This window comes from Corella eumyota, chromosome 5 (genome assembly GCF_963082875.1).
Source record: "Corella eumyota chromosome 5, kaCorEumy4.1, whole genome shotgun sequence".
NCBI lineage: Eukaryota > Metazoa > Chordata > Ascidiacea > Phlebobranchia > Corellidae > Corella > Corella eumyota.
Window position 1 is genome coordinate 12,465,480 of NC_137494.1, and position 20,406 is coordinate 12,485,885.

The window sequence follows — 20,406 nt, forward strand, 5'->3', positions numbered from 1 at the left end:
GTAGTAACCGGCAGCAGGGTGTCGTGGTAAGAACTCTTCCTACACCACACATGAGGTTGTGGGTTCAATTCCCACTGCTCTCATGCTGTAGCGCCCTTAACTAAGGCGCTATAAATGGTATGAACTCCTGCTGAACCAGCACTTAATCAGCACCATAATTACCGGGCAAATATAATTTATATAATATCCCAAACTGCTAAAGGCAACTCGAGACTAAATTTTTATTAATAATATTTTTTATATTTAAATTTGATTATTAATGTTTTTTTTTTATATTTTTTAAACAGTTTTATTTTTTTATTTTAGGGTATTGAAGATGAGAAGATAGTTAGATCAAGGAGTGCTAGAGGTAGAACGGGAAGCCAAAGAAGAGACAAAAATGATTTCGGAGATAGAATTAATTCTCAATTATCTGATTCCCTTGGTGCCCCATCAACCAGGTTTGCTTTAAAATTAATTTAAGATAACTTAAAAATATAATTTTTTGAAAAACTATTCTTTATTTGCAATTATCTTAAATTTATTGTCTTTTTTGTCTTTGTTATAAGTTTTAAAGCATGGTGTGGTGGTTAGAACAGTTTGCTTCACTAAATGAGATCCTGGGTTCGATCCCCAATTATCTCATGCTGTGGCACCCTTAATTAAGGTGCTACTAGCGTTATAAACTCTTTCTAAACTAAAATTCAAATGGCAGAATAATTATTGGGCAATTATAATCTATAATATTTAAAACTGCCAAAGGCAACTCGAGACTGGGTCAGGGTAACATTTGTTACTCTATGCATAGGTTGTGAAGTCGACCTTTCCACATCGAGGATAAATAAATATAAAAAACAACTCTACTAAAATATTTTATCAATCAAATTTTATTTGCAATGATTCTTTGTGAAAAAAAAAATTAAATATTTATATAAATTTCGTATTAGTTGATACCATTAAAAAAATTTTTTAGGTCACTTCTTGAAGATGAGGTTTATGAAGATTTTAATGATGATGCAATAGGAGGAGGGCAAGGTAAAAGTTATTCAAAATTATTTTTTATTTTTCAAGTTTTTTTAAACTAAACTAAACCTTGGTTGAATCTTAGGTCCAATAGACACCATGCAAAGTCTATTATTTACTGAAAATGTGAGATCAGGTAGCAGAGGTACTAGAGGAGATGTTTTAGAATCTGGTGACCAAAGTAAACAGGTAATCAATGAAATATAATATTTTTTTTTAAATTTGTTCTGATTTTTCTCTTAGATTTATTAGTATTTTTATGTATATGATTTTTCTTGATTTAGGAAGGTTGATTTTACTGCCTAATCATAAGGTAACAATTGTTGCCCCAACCCAGTTTTAAGTTGACTTTGCCAGTTTTGGAATAATGTTTGTGAAATAATTAATCTGCTTATTAGTTTTACGCTTAGTAGAAGATTGTACTATTTATAGCACCTTATTTAAAGGTGCTACAGGATGAAAGCAATGTGGGATCGAACCTAAGACCTCATGTGTTGAATCTAAGGGATTTACCCACTACATCATGCTGCTGGTTAAAAGCCTAGCAAACTTTTTTTTTTTAATTTTTAAATTTTTGATTTTTATTTCACAATTTTGTTACTTTAAACCAGGCTTGGGTTGCTTTTACAGTTTAGGATATTATTTTCCTATTATTTCTTAATATTAATCTGCTAATTGGTTTAGCAGCAGTTCATGCTGTTTGTACTGCCTTACCTAAGACTGCTATGACTTAAAAGCGGTGGGAATTGAACCCCAACCTTTTTTTTGTATATATCTTTATCCCCGATGTGGGAAAGTCGAATGCGCAACTTAAACATAGAGTAACATCAGTTACCCTGACCCAGTCTCGAGTTGCCTGTGGCAGTTTGGGATATTATTGATAATAATTGCTCGATAATTATGCTGCTGATTAAGTCCTGGCTCAACAGGAGTTTATATTGCTTATAGCATCTTACTTAAGGGTGCTACAGCATAAGAGCCGTGTGAATTGAACCCACGACCTCATGTGTTGAATCAAAGTGTTTTAACCACTACAACATGCTGCCAGTCAAAATCCTATTAAACTTTTTTTCTTATTTAATAATGTTTGATTTATTTTATTATTTTTGTTAATATGTTTACTAAAACAACATTTTTAATAGGAGCACACAGACATTGCAAACAAAAAAGATTCCAAACTTTTATTATTTCCATCACAAGTTCGTAAAATTAGCAGTTTAATAGGAATCCTTACTCAACAACGAGATGTTTGTAAAAATCTTAATGGTGTTATAAGCAAAGAAGGGGCAAAATCAAATAATGTAAATTTATATATATTTTTTTAAATTGTTTTTTGTACATATCTTTATCCTCGCTGTGGGAATGGCGCGACTTAAACATAAAGTAACATCAGTTACCCCAACCCAATCTCGAGTTGGCAGTTTTGGATATTATAGATTATAATTGCCTCATTTATGCAGCTGAATAATTTCTGGCTTAGCAGCAGTTCATACTGTTTATAGTCACCTTAATCAGAACCCCTTCAGCATAAGAGAAGTGGGGATTGAACCCATGACCTCATGTGGTGTAGCAAGTGTTCTTAACGCTGTCGGGTTTTTTATTTTATTTAAAACATTTTCTATGTATTTTAACTAGGTTTTTAACTGCTTTTTAACGGTTTTAGTGACTTTTAACATTAAAATGTATTTTAATATGATAATTTATTTGTAGATATTTGAATGGGAAGCTAGATTAAAGCATATTTACGACCCAGAAAATATGGAAGTAAAAATTGAGGCAATGTCATGGAATTTTGAATATGGTTATGAATATCAAGGTTCATGCATGAGGTAATTATATTACTCTTTTTTCAACAATCTATTACTAATACAATTTTTCTAACATTTATTATAGTTAAGGTACTCTTTAATTTTGTTGTTATATGTAGAAATACATATTTTAAACTGGCAGCATAGTGTAGCGGTCAGAACAACTGGCTTTACTACATGAGGTCCTAGATTCGATCCCTACTGCTTTAAGCTGTTACACCCTTAAATAAGGTGCTATAAACGCTATGAGCCAACACTTAATCAGCAGCTTAATTATCAGGCAAATTTATTCTAAAAAATCCTAAACTGCCAAAGGTAACTTGAGACTGGGTCAGGGTAACTAATGTTACTCTATAAGTCAATTTCACTACAATAAGAATATGTAAATTTTTAAAAATGGCAACAGCTGGTATCAAACCTGGGCCCTCACTCTAAAAATCCCTTTTAACAACTAGCCAAATTAAATATTTATATAAAAACCAAATTAAATTAAAATGTTTAGGTTTCCAGTAAGTCCAGGTTGTGACAGAGTACTGCTGTCTATCCTACAATGTCTTCATACAAACACTGGTATATCAGTACCATCAACACCAGGCTCTCATGCTATACTAAGTGAGGTTGCATTTCAACTTGGAAGAGCTTTGTATTTTGTACATTGTAGTAGTGCAGTAGACCACTATATGCTAGGTAATAAAAACTTGTTTTTTTTAAGACTACTTATATTAAGCTATTTCTTAGTTTGGGACCTAATTTTAATATTGGGCAGCGTGATGTAGTGGTTAGAACACTTGGCTCTATTACATGAGGTCCTGGGTTCATTTCCAACTGCTTTTATGCTTAGTTATGCCCTTTAGTAAGGATCTGTAAACTGTATAAACTCATGCCAAGCCAAAAACCAAACAAAAAATTAATTATCAAGCAATTATGATCAATTTGACCGGCAGCTTGGTGTAGTGGTAAGAACACTTGCTACACCACACATGAGGTAGTAGGTTCAATCCCAACTGAGCTCATGCTGAAGCGTTCTTGAGTAAGGCGCTATAAACAGTACGAACTCCTGCTGAGCCAGCATTTAATCAGCAACATAATTATCGGGCAATTAAAATCTATAATATCCCAAACTTTTTTTAGGTTTGCGACTTTCCCACATCAAGGATAAATTTATATACAAAAAAAAAATAATAATATACTTAACTAACTCTAGACTTGGTCAAGGCAACAAATGTTGCTCTATGTTCAGACCATGAAGTTCTTTTTTGCTCTTTTTACTTTGAGGACTAATAAATCCGAAAAAAGTAATATTTATTTTTATATTTAGGTGATTTATTCAAGGGGTTAGCTGAAACAGGTTGCTGGTTATGTTTGGAGCATTTCAACAAACTAAAACCTTCGGTTTTATCAGTATCCGGTCAACTAGCTGCAGAAATTCAACAATCCCTAGTTGCTAAGAAACCGACTATTACATTAATGAGTGAAGAAGTGAGCCTGATGCCCTCGGCTGCTTGTTTTATTACACTCGATGGCACCTCTAGTGGTGGTGGTTTAAATCAAACACCAGTGACGTCTGCAGCAGGGTTGCCGGAGGAATGTATTTCACATTTCAGGTATTTGTTAAAAATTTTGTTGATATTTTACGTAGGTGATTGTAAAAAAATTTGGTAATTTGAGCAGGTCTATTGTTTTTTTGCGTATTTTTTTGGCTTTTTATAAAGCTATTTGCCATTTGTTTTAAGTAGTTAAAACACTTGGTTTCACTTCATTAGGCTCTGGGTTTTATTCTTGCAGCTTTCCTGCTGTAGTGACCTTTAGTAAGGCACTATAAGAAAAACAAACTCTTGCTGAGCCAAAACACAATTAGCAGTTTAAATATCGTGCACTTTAATCAATTATATCGCAAACTGCTAAAGTTAACTGAAGACAAAGTTGGGGTAACTGTTGTTTAGGTCATAAAGTCAGCCTTTTCACATCGAGGATAAATAAATATCACAACATTTTATTTTTTAGGATAATCAATGCTGTAAGCTTAGATAGAAGAGCTGTCCTGGAAATTAAACTTCTATCTCAAGGTTTTACTCAAGCTGAACAACTCACCCAAAAACTTTGTGTTTTTTTGGACTTGTGTGGTTCTTTGTTAGCAACCTTTTTATCTGATGAAGTTAGTGAAGGTATGTTGTTTAGGTCAAAATTTGTTTTATAATAACAATAATAATAATAAAGGTATAAAAAAATTATATCGAAAACTAAACCAATATTTTATTTGTATTTAACCGGCAGCGTGGTGTAGTGGTCAACTGAACCCGTCTGCTTTTATGCGTAGTGCCCTTGAGTAAGGCGCTATAAACAGCATGAACTCCTTTTGAGACAACACTTAATTAGCAGCTTATAATAACCGGGCAAATATATTCTATAATATCACAAACTGTGAAAGGTAACTCGAAACTGGGTTGGAGTAACTGATGTTACTCTATGTTTGGGTTGAGAAGTCAACTTTTCCACATCGAGGATAAATAAATATATGAAAAAAAATATCTTTGATGTGGAAAGGTTGACTTTACAACCTAAACATAAAGTAACATTTGTGACCCTGACCTAGTCTTAAGTTGTCTTTGGCAGTTTGAGATAATATTGAATATAACTGCCTAATGATAATCTGTCAAATAAATATTGGATAAACGAGAGTTCATATTGTTAATGGCGCCTTAAACAATTTTTCAGTTTAAAGGCAGTTTAAACAGGCTTTTCCGGTTTAAAAGCAGTTAGAATTGAACACTTGCTACACCACACATGAGGTTGTTGGTTAAATCTACACTGATCTCATGCTGTAGCGCCCTTGAGTAAGGCGCTATAAACGGTATGAACTGCTGCTGAGCCTGCACTTAAACAGCAGCATAATTATCTATAATATCCCAAACTGCCACAGACACTTCGAGACTAAGTCGGGGTAACAACTTTTACTCTATGTTTAGGTTGCGCATTCAACCTTCCCACATCGAGGATAAAGATATAAACAAAAAATTTAAAAAAAATATACCGTACTGTCAATTAAAATTAACACTAAACTTATATTTTCAGGTAATAATATCACATCAAATTCTGACTCTCAATCTATTGTTTCTTACCACCAAAACTTCTCATCATCATTAGCTTTAATGGAACATGTTATATCGGGGGCTGGGTTAATTTTGGATAACTTAATTCGAGAACAACTTGAATTAAAGCAGGAGTATAGAGATACCATTCAGACTAAGACAAGGAAGTTTGCAAATATATGGAGGCATAGGTAAAATATTACAACATTTTTGATTTATTTTAACTGCTGTCTTGGTGTAGTGGTTAAAACACTTGGCTTCACCACATGGGGACGTGGGTTCGATTCACAATGCTCTTTTAATATATATTTATTCTTAATGTAAAAAGGTCAACTTCATGACCTAAATATAGGGTAAAATCAGTTACTCCGACCCAGTCTCGAGTTGCTTGTGGCATTTGAGATATTATAAATTATAATTGCCTGATAATTAAGCTGCTGATTAAGTGCTGGCTCAGCAGAAGTTCATATTGTTTATAGTGCCTTACTCAAAGGTGCTACAGCATGAGAGCAGTGGGGATTAACCGAGGATCTAATGTAGTAATGCCAAGTGTTTTGACTTTTACACCACGCTGCCAGTCTTTTTTACTTCGTAAGGTATTATTGATTATAACATCAGGCAATTATAATCAACAATAAATCCAACTGCAAAAGTCAACTTGTGACTGGGTTGGAGTAACAAATGTTACTTTATATTTGGGCCATAAAGTTGTCCTCTCCACACTGAGGATAAATTAATACAAAAAAATTGATAATAAATCTATTTTTATACAGGTCAAGTTTGATGTCTAGTAGTGGGGGTTTATTTTCCTCAACCCAAGATGAAAGTGGAAATGAATTGGATCTAACCACTGAACAACAAGCCGAAGAAGCTATACAAGTTAATAAAGAGTAAGTTTAAATATTTTCTTTTTTTAAAAAGCTATCACCCTATTTCTTTAGGGGGTAGGGGTAAAAGAGGGTTAATTGATAAGGCCCCATTTTTTGTAAAATGTTTGTTTTTTTAAGTTGAAAATTTTTGTAATTATGAAAATTTCGTTTTAGTCGAGAAATAATTGAATCAGATGCGGAATCGATGATCAAAATGGAAGAGCTTGCACTTCTCACATCCCTGCGCAACATCTTCGCTCCTCGTCTATCCTCTTTAGAGGATCGGAGTTTAGTTCAAACATTCTCAATGGATCTCTTCCCAGATGCGGAGGTGGATTTCGGAGTAGATCATCCGGAGGTAGTGGATGCAAGTCCGGTTCCTCTTGGGGAGTTTGCGGATCAGGGATTAATGTGGGACGAGGAGAATTTAAACACAGAGGTGGGATTAATTTATTTTAAGCTTGAAAAAATAAAAATTGAATTTTTTTAAAAATTTATATTTGTAATATTTCTTAAGGTCAGTATTCCGGACCATCAAATTGAATCAGGTTCACGACCCTTTCAACCCAAACTACCGGAGCGTGAAACAATCAGTGATGTGGAAAATGCAATTGCTATAGCAACCACCGAATGTCATCTAAGTCCAGCTGTCACTTTCCAAGCTAAAGTTTCTCAACTAACTGAGGTAAAAAAACTACTTTAGTACTTGTAAATTACAATTAATTCTGGGAATATATATAACGGAGCTTAGTAGACGATAAAAACATATGTTTGTTTATATGGTAAAAACACTTGCTACACCATATGAGGTTGTGGGTTCAATCCCCACTGCTTTCATGCTGTAGCGCTCTTCGGTAAGGCATTATAAACGGTATTAACACCTGCTGAGCCAGCAATTAATCAGCAGCGTATTTATCGGGCAATTACAACCTATAATATTTTAAACTGCCACAGGCAACTTGAAACTGGGTCGGGGTAGCAGTTATTACTCTATGTTTGAGTCGCCTATTTGACCTTCCCACATCGAGGATAAAGATATACACAAAAAAATATATCAGTTTGAAAATATAATATATTAGTACATATATAGATAAACATAAGGCTGTGGTAAACTGTAATAATTCTAATGTTTTCATGTTTAGTTGACTGCATCACTTAGAAGTGTGATTGTTTGTGGAAGTCCAGGTTGTGGAAAATCGAAAGCAATTCAAGTTTATTCTGAAGCTCAGAAACAACTTGGTGTAGAAGTGGAATTAAAAAAGGTAATTTTTTTAATTTTATATTTTAGAGTCTTTATGTAAATAGTTTGACTTTGAAGCTGTAGTTTTGTTATACGGAAAATTGTAAAATATTATTTTAAATGCTTTAAAAGATTTGGGTTTGTATTGATTTATTCTCTAATGTAATATGTTAGAAGTATTGGCAACATGGTGTAGATGCTAAAACACTTGGCTTTACTGCATGAGGTCCCAGGTTTACTTCTAAATGCTTTATTTTTCTTGAGTAAGGCGCTATATCAATATGATTACAGCTAAGTTAAAAAGAATCAACTGCTTAATTTTCTGACAATTATGATCAATAAAATTTTAAACTACTAAAGTGAACTTGAGACTGGAGTAAGATAATTTATGTTACTCTGTGTTTCGCCATAAAATCGATCTTTTAAAATAGGGATTGATAACTTTAATAAATACTGAGTAATTTATTAAATTTTTTTTTTGTATATATTTTTATCCTCGATGTGGGAAAGTCGAATGTGCGACTTAAACATAGAGTAACATCAGTTACTCCGACCCAGTCTCGAGTTGCCTGTGGCAGTTTGGGATATTATAGATTATAATTGCCCGATAATTATACTGCTGATTAAGTGCTAGCTCAGCAGAAGTTCATATCGTTTATAGTGCCTTACTCAAGAGTGCTACAGCATGAGGTCAGTGGGAATTGAGCCCACGAGCCCATGTGTGATGTAGCAAGTGTTCTTACCACAATACCACCTATGCCGGTTTAAAATATTTTTACTTAAATGTGATTAGGTTTATGTTAATGCTTTGGACTCTCGGAGAAAACTGTTTGGGTATTTTGAAGTTGAAGGTAGGGAATGGAAAGATGGTTTAATTCAATCACTACTGAGACCTCACTGTATTGGAAGAGACGAGTCAGTTCATGAGGTAAAAATAATAAAAAAGATTCGATTTTTTGTACAAAGATTTTTTTAAATATTATTTTTTTTATAATTTTAAAAATTTAAAAAATTTTATTTTATTTTTTTTATATTTTTAGTCTTCCAACAAGAAGAAATTGTGTCTTCTTCACTTGGATGGAGAAATGAACTCCGGAGACACTGACATTGCTCTTCAGCTTCTCCACACAAAGTCTGGATCACCCTCTTGGCTTTCTCTTCCAAATAATGAGAGACTGCGTGTTCCTCCGGACCTATGTGTCATCTGGGAGCTGGATTCGATGGAGAATATTTCTCCGAGTAATATCTCGAGACTTGGAGTTATCAGTTTTAGCAATGAAGGTTTGAAAAATATTTTTTATTAATTGTTTTTATTTGTTTATTCTTAATGTTGGAAGGCCAACTTCACGACCTAAATTTAGAGTAACATTTGTTATTCCAACTCTGCCTTGAGTTGACTTTGGCAGTTTGGCTTAAAATTAATTTAATTTCTTAATAATTAACTCAATAATTAACCTGATGTTTAAGCTAATTGGTTTTTGACTTAACAGATAACCTTAATTAAGGCAGTACAGAAAACCAGTGGGAATCAAACCTAATACCTTGTAGTTTCAGTGGGAAAAAAACCTAAGACTTTATAAAAGCAGTGGGGATCAAACCAAGACCTCATAGAAGCAGTGGGAATCAAACTTAAGACCTCATAGAAGCAGTGGGAATCAAACTTAAGACCTCATAGGAGCAGTGGAAATCAAACCTAAGACCTCATAGGAGCAGTGGGAATCAAACCTAAGACCTCATAGGAGCAGTGGGAATCAAACCTAAGACCTCATAGGAGCAGTGGGAATCAAACCTAAAACCTCATAGGAGCAGAGGGAATCAAACCTAAGACTTCATAGGAGCAGTGGGAATCAAACCTAAGACCTCATAGGAGCAGTGGGAATCAAACCTAAGACCTCATAGGAGCAGTGGGAATCAAACCTAAGACTGATAGGAGTAGTTGGAATTGAACCTAAGACCTCATAGGAGCAGTGGGAATCAAACCTAAGACCTCATAGAAGCAGAGGGAATCAAACCTAAGACTTCATAGGAGCAGTGGGAATCAAACCTAAGACCCCATAGGAGCAGAGGGAATCAAACCTTAGACCTCATAGGAGCAGTGGAAATCAAACCTCAGACCTCATAGGAGCAGTGGGAATCAAACCCAAGACCTCATAGAAGCAGTGGGAATCAAACCTAAGACCTCATAGGAGCAGTGGAAATCAAACCTAAAACTTCATAGGGCAGTAGGAATCAAACCTAAGACCTCACATAGTAAAGCCAAGTGTTCTAACCACCACACCACGTATCTAGTTTAATAAATGTTACAGTAACTTTTTTTTAATCAAAATTAGAAATACTTTTTTATTTTTTTTAGATGTGACTTGGAAGCTACTTTTAACACATTGGTTAGAAGATCTTGCCCAAACATCTCTGCTCGATATCAAGAGTCTTGTTTTACGCTATGTGCCACGTATTGTGGCACATTTTCTTACAGCTACAACCCCTCTTCACATGATGACAACAGCTGATGTCTCATTACGGCTTCAACAAACTGTTAAAGTGGGATGTTTTTATTTTGTAAAATAATTACCTTTAGTTAAGAAATTGTCTAGGAAATTATTATTATAGTTTTTGTTTAAATTATATGCCAGTATATACTGTTTCCATGCTTAAGCCCATTTAAAAAGGGTTTAAACACAGTACAGGCTTCTACTAAGCCAAAAAAGCAACTGGCAAATTAAATCTCAGACAAACTAAATTAGTAACATTTCACACTTTTAATGGCAAATTTTAAATTTAAAATTTATCCTCGATGGGGAAGACTCTGACGCAGTCTGAAATTGCTAAGGACATAATGTATAGAAGTGAAGTCTTTTGATTACTACTGTAACTGAAACTGGTTTGGGATAACAAAAAGTTCCCTATGTTTAGGCTATTAAGTCAGCCCTCACACATCAAAAAAATATATGTAAAAGATTTGCAAGTAACAGTTTTAAAACCTTATTTTTAAATGTTTTTTGTACTAGGTTAGTGTCAGTGCTATGACAGTGACATTCTGCAAATTAATGGACTGTCTTCTCCCATCTCAACATGACACGACACCCTCTGAGTGTGAAAGATATTTGGGTTATGCCGCCTTCTGGGCTTTTGGAGGAACGCTTGATGACGATTCGAGGATAAAGTTTGCCACCTGGTGGACAGAAACTTGGCCATCGTTTTTCCCATCTAACTCTAGTGACCCCTGGAGGTTATTTATTGATATGGAGAGCCGAAATTTTGCAAGGTTGAAAATTTTTTAAATAAGATAAAAAGACTAGTAGTTTATAAATTAGAACATTTAGCGGCATGACAAAGATTTTGGGTCTGATCCCCACTGCTTTCCTGTCTTATCACCCTAAGTAAGACTCTATAAATGTTTATTTTTTTTAAATTGGCTTTTCCAAAAAAAATAAAAATTAAAAAAAACTTAAAATTTCAGTTCCATTTTTTTAACAAATTATAATTTAGATGGGATGATCATTTACCCCAATTTTCTGGCTCAAACTTTGTACACACACCCGATATCTGCCAATTAGCTCACTTAGTGGGTATGCTTATGGACGCTGGTCACCCTTCTTTACTATCAGGACCATTAGGTTGTGGTAAAAGTGCCATCGTCAGAGAAAGGGTTAACAACGTAAGCAGCGGCGAGGTGGCAGAGGTTTTGAGCTTATTTGTGCATTGTAATCGATTAACTGAGGCAGGGACGCTGTGGAAACGGATCTCGCATCATTTGGAATGGAAACATGGTGTTACGTATACGCCGAAGGGAAATAAGAAATTATTGTGTGTTGTTGATGATATCAATCTGGCTAGACCATTAGGAATGGGTGAGATTACATTTTTTAATCTTAAATTTGTTTTATTCTTAATTTAATTTACTTAATTTAAATTTTATGTTCTAATTCTTTATTTAAAAAAAAACTGTATCCACATATTTACATGTATATTAGTTTTTGGTCTTGACAAAAAAATTGCTTACACATTTTTTAATTATTTTTATTTAAAATAAGCTACATGGTGTTGTGGTTAAAATACTTGGTGCCACTACATGAGGTCTTTGGTTTGATCCTCACTGCTTCTATGCTATAGCATTATTGAGTAAGGCAATACAAATAAATTTTTTGCCGAGCCAAAAATATTTATTGGCAGATTAATTATTAGGCATCTTTTTTTGTATATATCTTTATCGTTAGTATGAGAAGGTCAAATGCGCGACCTAAACATAGAGTAAGATCAGTTACTTCGACCCAGTCTCGAGTTGCCTGTGGCAGTTTTGGGATATTATAGAGATTATAATTGCCTGGTAACTATGCTGCTGATTAAGTGCTGGCTAAGCAGGAGTTTATACTATTTATAGCGCCCTACTCAAGGGCGCTACAGCATGAGTGCAGTGGGAATTGAACTCACGACCTCATGGTGGTGTAACAACTGTTTTTACCACTACACTACAAATTATTTAATTATAATTGGTAATATTTAAAATTGTCAAAATCAACAGAAGACTGGTTACTGTAACATTTATATTATGTTTAGGCTGTTAAGTCAGCCTTTCAACTTAAGTATTATAAATAAATATAAAAATAATGTTTGTTATTTTAATCTAGAACATGAAGAAGTGAAACTACAATCAGCATGTGAGTTAATCAGACAACATTTAGATGTGGGTGGTGTAAGGAACCCTTCAACTTACAAATGGCAACAAGTAAATATAATTTTAGTTAATTGGTTTGAGTTATGGTTTCTAAAAAGTTTATTAAATGCAAATTTTATTTTTTATTTATTTTTTGTATATATCTTTATCTTCAATGAAGGAAGGTCAAATGCGTTTATAGTGCTTTACTCAAGGGTGCTACAGCATTAAAGCATTGGGGATCGAACCAAAGACCCCTTGTAGTGAAGCCAAGTGCTCTGACAACTACATCATGCTGCCGGCCTACTGATAATGTTACTCTTGGTTTAAGGCCTAGGGGTTTGTATTGCTAATGACACCTAACTAAAAAGCCTTTCTACATAGAAGCAGTGAGAATCAAACCAATGACCGCATGTTGTGAATCTAGATTTAACACCCCGACAAAATCTTACAATAATTAAAAGTATTAACTTTTTAAGACATTTTTAAAGGTGAGTAACACAACTTACGTGTCAACTATTAACCCTCGACCGACCTCCGTGTCATGTTCGTTGAACCAGAGAATGACTCGACACTTCTCAGTGTTTGCTTGTCCATACCCATCAAGTATGACTCAGCACACTATGTTCAGGTAAAAATAAAATTTAATAAAAATTGAATATTTTTTTTTTTAAATAAATGTTTGATTTTTAAAAATTATTGTTTGGTTTTTTTATTATTTGAGTATGGCCTTAACATAGAGTTACATCTGTTACCGTGACCCAGTCTTCAGTGGCAATTTAAAATACGAGTTGTATAGGGAATTACTTTTGTAAAACTTAGTTTATTGTTTTCAGTACCTTGATTCAAAGTTATTTCTTGTCAACTTTTGGTGGTTCACCAATGTCTGGAAGCCAACAACAATTGGAAAGAGATAACAGACCATTAGAGGTGAAATTTTATTTTTTGACTACTTTACAGACTTTATCCTCTTTGCTAATTCTTTTTTTTACTTTACGGTCCTCAACAACTTTTTGACAATCACTTTTAAATTATTTATTTATTTATTGTTTTTTTTTTCTTTTTTTTCACATTTTTATTACTGTTGTTTTTTTAATTAAATGTTAAAATAAATTTTTTACATAACTAAAATTTTATTATTTTTATTAAAATAAATTTTTTATTTTTATATAATTTTTTAGTCTCTGCTTTCTGATATCACCATGGTAACAGTTGAACTCCAAGAAAGATTAAGATCAATGTATCTTCCTACTCCAGAAAGATCACATTACACATTCGCTCTCGTGGATCTGGAAAGAATTTTCCGGAATCTGATGATGTCTCTTCCTCCCAAATGTCCTCCAAAGGACCTCTTGTTGCTATGGAGACATGAATGTGATTGGGCGTACGGAAAAAGAATGGTAAAGTTTGTTTTTACATATTTAAAAAAAAAAATTTATATGATATTTATAACTTAACATTTTTTCGAATTTATTTTTATGTTCAATGTTTTCTTTTGTATATATCTTTATTCTTGTGGGAAGTTCGAATGCACAACTTTAACACAGAGTAACAACTGTAACCCCGATCTAATCTCAAGTTGGCTTAGGCAGTTTGGGACATTTTTAGATTATAATTGCCTGCTAATTAGGTGCTGGCTTAGTAGGAGTTCATACCGTTTATAGTACTTTATTTAAGGGCGTTTCAGCAGGAGGGCAGTGGGGATCGAACCTAGGACCTAATGTAGTGTAGTAAGTATTCTGACCACTACACTATGCTGCCAGTTTCTAACAAATGCGTATGGAAAATTTATTGTATACTTGAATATGTCTGCTAAGCTTACATATAAGTTGTAACAGCCATTAACAACGAAACTTATTTAATTTATATTTATTTTAATTTGATAAATATTTTAATGTAGGTTTCAGATGTTGACAAGGAAAGATTTCATCAAGTGTTCGATACGTGCACCAGAAAGTACTTAACAGGCCACAAATATTTATCACTTATTCTTACCAACAAACAACCATTGTTTAGCAGTATTAGAGAACTGGACAGTGGCCTGGTTACAGCTGGAAAGTAAGTTTTAGTTTTTTTTTAACATTTTTATTGATATATCTGTATAAATTTTGATGCACTTTTTTTCTATGTCTTTAAACTGTATGTGATCAGGCTGACTTAAGTCTACACATGGTAGCAGTCTAAACATGGGGTAAAATTTGTTACCCTGACCCAGTCACGAGTTATCTTTGACAGTTTGGGATATTTTTAATCACGTTTTATAACTTAATCTGCCAATTGTTAGCTTGGCAAAAGTTGGTACTGCTGTTATTGCCTTATTCTAGAGCATTTACACATGGAAGCAGTAGGGATCAAATCAAAGACCTTTTGGTCTAAAGCCAAGTGTTTTTTTACATTTATTTATCTTTGTGGTAAGGTTGACTTCATAACCTAAACATAGAGTAACATCAGTTACACCTACCCAGTCTCAAGTTGCCTTTGGCAGTTAAGGATATTATAAATTATAATTAATTGCTCAATAATAATTAATCTGCTGATTAAGTATTGACTCAGCAGAAGTTCGTTTCGTTTATAGGGTCTTACTCAAGAGCTTTGCGGCATGAAAGTCGTGGGAATCGAACTTAGCACCTCATGTAGGAAAAAACAAATCTTCTGACCACTACAAAAATCATTCTTATATTATAGTTTTGCTAATAAAAGTATATCTTAATAATTAAACTAATTTATAATGCACTTTTTAGGCATCTTGGTAGAAATTCATCCAGTAGTTCTAGTGGAACAAAGCATGAGACAGATTATTATAAATCAACTTCTAACACAAAACAAATTCATGATCTCTTGAATGAAGCTGTTAAGGTAATATCTTACTTACAAAATTATTTTATTTATTTTGATTTAATTTTTTATATTAAAAAAATTGGTTCATTTTTATTTTCGAAATATTTTAGGAAAGTAAAAATTATAAAAATAATATTTATTAATTATCGCAAATAAAAAATTGTAAAAACTTATCATTAGATAAAGAGTAATCCCAAAATTAGGAATATGGCATATAGGTTAATTAAACATTTACGGTTAGGGGTGGTGTAGTGGTAAGAACACTTGCTACACCACACCTGAGGTCGTGGGTTCAATCCCCACTAATCTCATGCTGTAGCGCCCCTGAGTAAGGCGCTATAAACGGTACGAACTCCTGCTGAGTCAGCACTTAATCAGCAGCATAATTATCGGGCAATTATAATCTATAATATCCCAAACTGCCACAGGCAACTCGAGACTGGGTCGGAGTAACTGATGTTACTGTATGTTTAAGTCGCGCATTCGACTTTTCCACATCGAGGATAGAGATATATATTATACAAAAAATATATATATATATACAACATATATTTTAAAGAACCATAAACAAAATAATAAAAAAAACTAAAATGAAAGATACTTAAACATTAATTTTTGTTTAATTTTTGTAGGAATTCAACAAGGCCAATGTACAGATGAAGTTAAGTTTGTACAAAGACACAATAGTCCTGGTTTGTAGATTGGCAAGGACGTTACAAAGTCATCATTATTCAGCTCACTCTATGTTATTTGGAAAAGGTTGTCCTGTCTTGGGTCAACTAGTTGTAAACCTAGGTATAGATTACATAGAAAAAATTTAATTTATTTTTTGAAATATTTTTATTTCTGTTGTGGAAAGGTCAACTTTATGACCTAAACATAGAGTAACATCAGTTACCCCGACCCAGTCTTGAGTTGCTTTTGGCAGTTTGGGATATATTTTTTAATTCTTTAATAATTAGTCTGCCATTTGGTTTTTGGCTTTGCAGGAGTTTATATTATTTATATCATCTTACTCAAGGACACTACAGCATGAAATCAGTGGGAATCAAACCAACGATCTTTTGTTGTAAAGTCAAGTGTTCTAACCACTGTATTTTCTAGTTAAAATATATTTGTAATTTTTACTTAAAAATTAAAATTTTTTAAATATTTTTCTAGCTGCTCACTTAGGGGGTTTCAGAGTTGTATCCCTACCCCCTATTATCAGCCCCCCATCAACAGAAACTCCTAATAACCACCGACACACCCAACAAGGCCCCTCCACTTTATCTGAGACTGGATTATTAAAGTTGAATCACTTTAAACAATTTATTGTTCAACTTTATAACTTTGCTGGTGTCAAAGGGGAGAAAATTGTGTTTTTATTACATGATGACAGGTTTGTTTTATGTTTTTTGATAGGTTTTTATATTTTAATTGAATAAGGGTGTGCTGTCAGAACGTGTTTGAGATATTCATGGAACGCCCTGCTTAAGGGTAAAAAGTGTCGCTCGAACTTTAAACCTTTTGGCTTATAGTCAAATCCTATGCAGGGTATACCACACTACTAGACTTTTTTTTTCCATATCACCTTAAGGTAATAGGTTTTATATTTTTTTTATTGGGGAAGGGTGTGCTGTTATGACGTGTATGAGCTATTCATAAACGCCGGGCTTAAGGGCGAATAGTGTGACGTTAGTGCAGCTCGAACCCAAACCCTTTTGGCTCGTAGTCCCGGTTCGCCACACTACCGGACTTAATTGTCTATATATAATAAAGCAATTGGTGGACTATATATATGTATATATTTGTATGACCAATACAAAATTCAACTAGTTTAACTTCCGGCAGCGTGGTGTAGTGGTAAGAACACTTGCTACACCACACATGAGGTCGTGGTTTTAATCCCCACTGATTTTATGCTGTAGCCACCCTTGAGTAAGGCGCTATAAACGGTATGAACTCCTGCTGAGCCAGCACTTAATCAGCAGTATGATTATCGGACAATTAGATTCTATAATATCCCAAACTGCCACAGGCAACTCGAGACTGGGTCGGAGTAACTGATGTTACTCTATGTTTAAGTCCACATTTGACTTTCCCGAATCGAGGATAAATATATATTATGTAAGTTTTGGATATTATAATTGACTAAATTTTAAAAATACCAATTTATAAATTTTTAAATAAAATTGTTGTTCTTATTTTTCAAAAGGACAAACAAATATATTTTACCTTCTAAAAATTTTATTAACTTAAAAAAAAATTTAAATGCTGTCATTAACTAAAAACAAAATCAAAGTAGTTTTTCAATAAGTGTTGTAATGCTTGCAGAGAACTTACTAACGAATGCCTTACAATTGTGGAGGAACTCGTAAGACATGGAGCTATATCACATTTATTTACCCATGATGAACAAACTACTATCGCTAACTCTGTCAGAAGTGAAGTTACTGCTGCTGGACTAACGTATTCAAGGGACGTGGCATGGAATTTCTTCTTGAATACTGTCACCAAGAATTTAAGAGTTGTTTTGATATGCTCACAAACAGGTGGGATAAAATTGAATAATCTTGTTTTTTTATTTATCCTCAATGTGGAAAGGCTGACTTTACCAACTAAACATAGAGCAACATTTGTTTCCTTAACCCAGTCTTGAGTTACCCGTGGCAGTTTGGAATATTATATAGATTATAATTGTCCAATAATTATGCTGCTGATTAAGTGCTGGCTCAGCAGGAGTTTATACTGTTTATAGTGCCTTACTTAAGGGCGCTACAGCATAAAAGCAGTGGGGATTAAACTCACTACCTCATGTGGTGTAGCAAGTGTTCCTACTACTACACCACGCTGCCGGTTTTTGTAACTACTTTTGATTGTAATTGCACAATAATTAAATTGAATTTTACCTAGGGGCACTACAACATGTAACCGGTTGGAATCGAACTCAAGACCTATTGTAGTTAACCCAAGTGTTTAAAGTACTGCATTATGCCCATGTTTTGATAAATTATATTAAATTTGCCAGTTTTTTTAAAAAAATTGTTAAATAAAAATATGCAAATAATTCTAATTATTCTAGTAAATTATTTAAAAATAAAACTAACCCAATAAATCAAAATTTAGGGGAAAGTTTTACGGCGAAATGTTTCGAATTTCCATCCCTCTTTAACCGAATGAATTCTATTGCTCTTCATGACTGGAATCATGAACAACTGGTTAACAACGCCCTTTATCACCTTGGCAACGAAAACTCAGGGATTATGAGTGTTGTCGGGGAGGAAGACTCTGGTTTGATAGGTCGACGTGGTCATGTGATGAATCAGCGGGAATTAGAGAATATTGCTCACTTGATGGCAACAATGCATTTAGCTGTCAAGGGAAAAGAGAATAATAAGTTTTACAAGTAAAAATAATCTTAAATTTATTTTTTTTATAAAAGAATAATTTTGGACAAGTTTTTGGATAAAACAGCAGCGTGGTGTAGTTGTCAGAATACTTGGTTTCATTACATAAGGTCTTTGGTTCAATCCCCACTGCTCTCATGCTGTAGCGCTCTTGGATAAAGTGCTCTAAACGATCTGAACTCCTGCTGAGCCAGCATTTAATCAGCAGCCTAGTTATCAAGAAATTATAACAAAAAATATCCCACACTACCAAAAGCAACTAGAGACTGGGTCGGAGTAACTGATGCTACTCTATGTTTAGGTCGTGAAGTCAGTCTTTCCACATCGAGAATAAATAAACATGAAAAAATTGACGAGTTAAAGTATTTACCAAATAAAATATTTTTTTAGAATTCCTGGTCACGTTTCGAATTATTCATTTGAGAAAATGGTTGAAAGGTTTGTAAACTTGTTTGCTGTTCGACGAAAGTCTGTTAAGGAAAGTCAGATGGCAACTCAAAGAGCTTTGGATAATATTGACCGAGAAAATGCAATTGCAGAGGCTCTACAGAAAGACTTAGACAGGGAAAAACAGGTATTTTAAACACCTTTTTTTTGTCTACACAGCCTTACACAAAGGGTTAAAGTTGTAACTCTAACTTAGTCTTGAGTTAACTTAAACTGTTTGATATATATATTTTTTTTTGTATATATCTTTATCCTCGATGTGGGAAAGTCGAATGCGCGACTTAAACATAGAGTAACATAAGTTACTCCGACCCAGTCTCGAGTTGCCTGTTGCAGTTTGGGATATTATAGAGACTATAATTGCCCGATAATTATACTGCTGATTAAGTGCTGGCTCAGCAGGAGTTTATACCGTTTATGGCGCCTTACTCAAGGGCGCTACAGCATGAGATCAGTGGGGATTAAACCCACGACCTCATGTGTGGTGTAGCAAGTGTTCTTACCACTACACCACGCTGCCGGTTATTATTGAGAATGTTGACTAATTTTAAATACGGTGATTGGTTTTGGGTTTGTTAAGAGTTTGTACTGTTTATAGTGCCTTACTTGAGAGTAGTTTGCCTCTAAAGCATTGGTGATCAAATTTCAAATTTTATTTTGATTATAGCAAATTTATTAAGTTTTTTTTATTTAAGGTATTATTTGAACACAAAGCTGGTACGTTACAGTTGTTGGCTCAAATTGGACAAGATATGGTTATTACTGAACAGCAGGTTTGAATATGTTTTTTTTTAAATATTACTATTTTAAAATTGAAATCTAAATAAACTATTTATCACAAAAGTTTGTTTGGTATTAAAATTTTTAACCAGCAGCATGGTGTAGTGGTTAGAACAATTAGTTTTACTAGTTGAGGTCCTGGGTTGGATCCACACTGCTCTTATGCTGTAGCACCCTTAAGTAAGGCGCTATAAACGGTATAAACTCCTGCCAAGCTAACAATTAATTAGCAGTATAATTATGGGGCAATTATAATCTATAATATCTCAAACTGCCACAGGCAACTCGAGACT

The 20,406-nt window shown here is 33.8% G+C and overlaps 1 protein-coding gene across 1 annotated transcript in view; it reads left to right on the plus strand.

Moving 5' to 3' along the window:
- Nucleotides 1-20,406, plus strand: part of LOC145753799 (uncharacterized) — a 72,071-nt gene that overhangs the window by 28,790 nt on the left and 22,875 nt on the right. Inside the window, exons 39-68 of the mRNA XM_082570246.1 lie at nucleotides 307-440; nucleotides 953-1,014; nucleotides 1,088-1,191; nucleotides 2,145-2,303; nucleotides 2,713-2,831; nucleotides 3,313-3,497; nucleotides 4,129-4,414; nucleotides 4,815-4,975; nucleotides 5,883-6,090; nucleotides 6,673-6,789; nucleotides 6,943-7,207; nucleotides 7,286-7,453; nucleotides 7,911-8,030; nucleotides 8,802-8,936; nucleotides 9,049-9,289; nucleotides 10,362-10,546; nucleotides 11,014-11,270; nucleotides 11,495-11,856; nucleotides 12,634-12,731; nucleotides 13,151-13,290; nucleotides 13,496-13,589; nucleotides 13,841-14,059; nucleotides 14,560-14,717; nucleotides 15,401-15,515; nucleotides 16,130-16,292; nucleotides 16,659-16,878; nucleotides 17,814-18,031; nucleotides 18,606-18,885; nucleotides 19,277-19,460; nucleotides 20,029-20,106. Of these exons, the coding sequence (XP_082426372.1) occupies nucleotides 307-440; nucleotides 953-1,014; nucleotides 1,088-1,191; nucleotides 2,145-2,303; nucleotides 2,713-2,831; nucleotides 3,313-3,497; nucleotides 4,129-4,414; nucleotides 4,815-4,975; nucleotides 5,883-6,090; nucleotides 6,673-6,789; nucleotides 6,943-7,207; nucleotides 7,286-7,453; nucleotides 7,911-8,030; nucleotides 8,802-8,936; nucleotides 9,049-9,289; nucleotides 10,362-10,546; nucleotides 11,014-11,270; nucleotides 11,495-11,856; nucleotides 12,634-12,731; nucleotides 13,151-13,290; nucleotides 13,496-13,589; nucleotides 13,841-14,059; nucleotides 14,560-14,717; nucleotides 15,401-15,515; nucleotides 16,130-16,292; nucleotides 16,659-16,878; nucleotides 17,814-18,031; nucleotides 18,606-18,885; nucleotides 19,277-19,460; nucleotides 20,029-20,106 (5,235 nt within the window). The remainder of the gene's footprint in view (nucleotides 1-306; nucleotides 441-952; nucleotides 1,015-1,087; nucleotides 1,192-2,144; nucleotides 2,304-2,712; nucleotides 2,832-3,312; nucleotides 3,498-4,128; nucleotides 4,415-4,814; nucleotides 4,976-5,882; nucleotides 6,091-6,672; nucleotides 6,790-6,942; nucleotides 7,208-7,285; nucleotides 7,454-7,910; nucleotides 8,031-8,801; nucleotides 8,937-9,048; nucleotides 9,290-10,361; nucleotides 10,547-11,013; nucleotides 11,271-11,494; nucleotides 11,857-12,633; nucleotides 12,732-13,150; nucleotides 13,291-13,495; nucleotides 13,590-13,840; nucleotides 14,060-14,559; nucleotides 14,718-15,400; nucleotides 15,516-16,129; nucleotides 16,293-16,658; nucleotides 16,879-17,813; nucleotides 18,032-18,605; nucleotides 18,886-19,276; nucleotides 19,461-20,028; nucleotides 20,107-20,406) is intronic.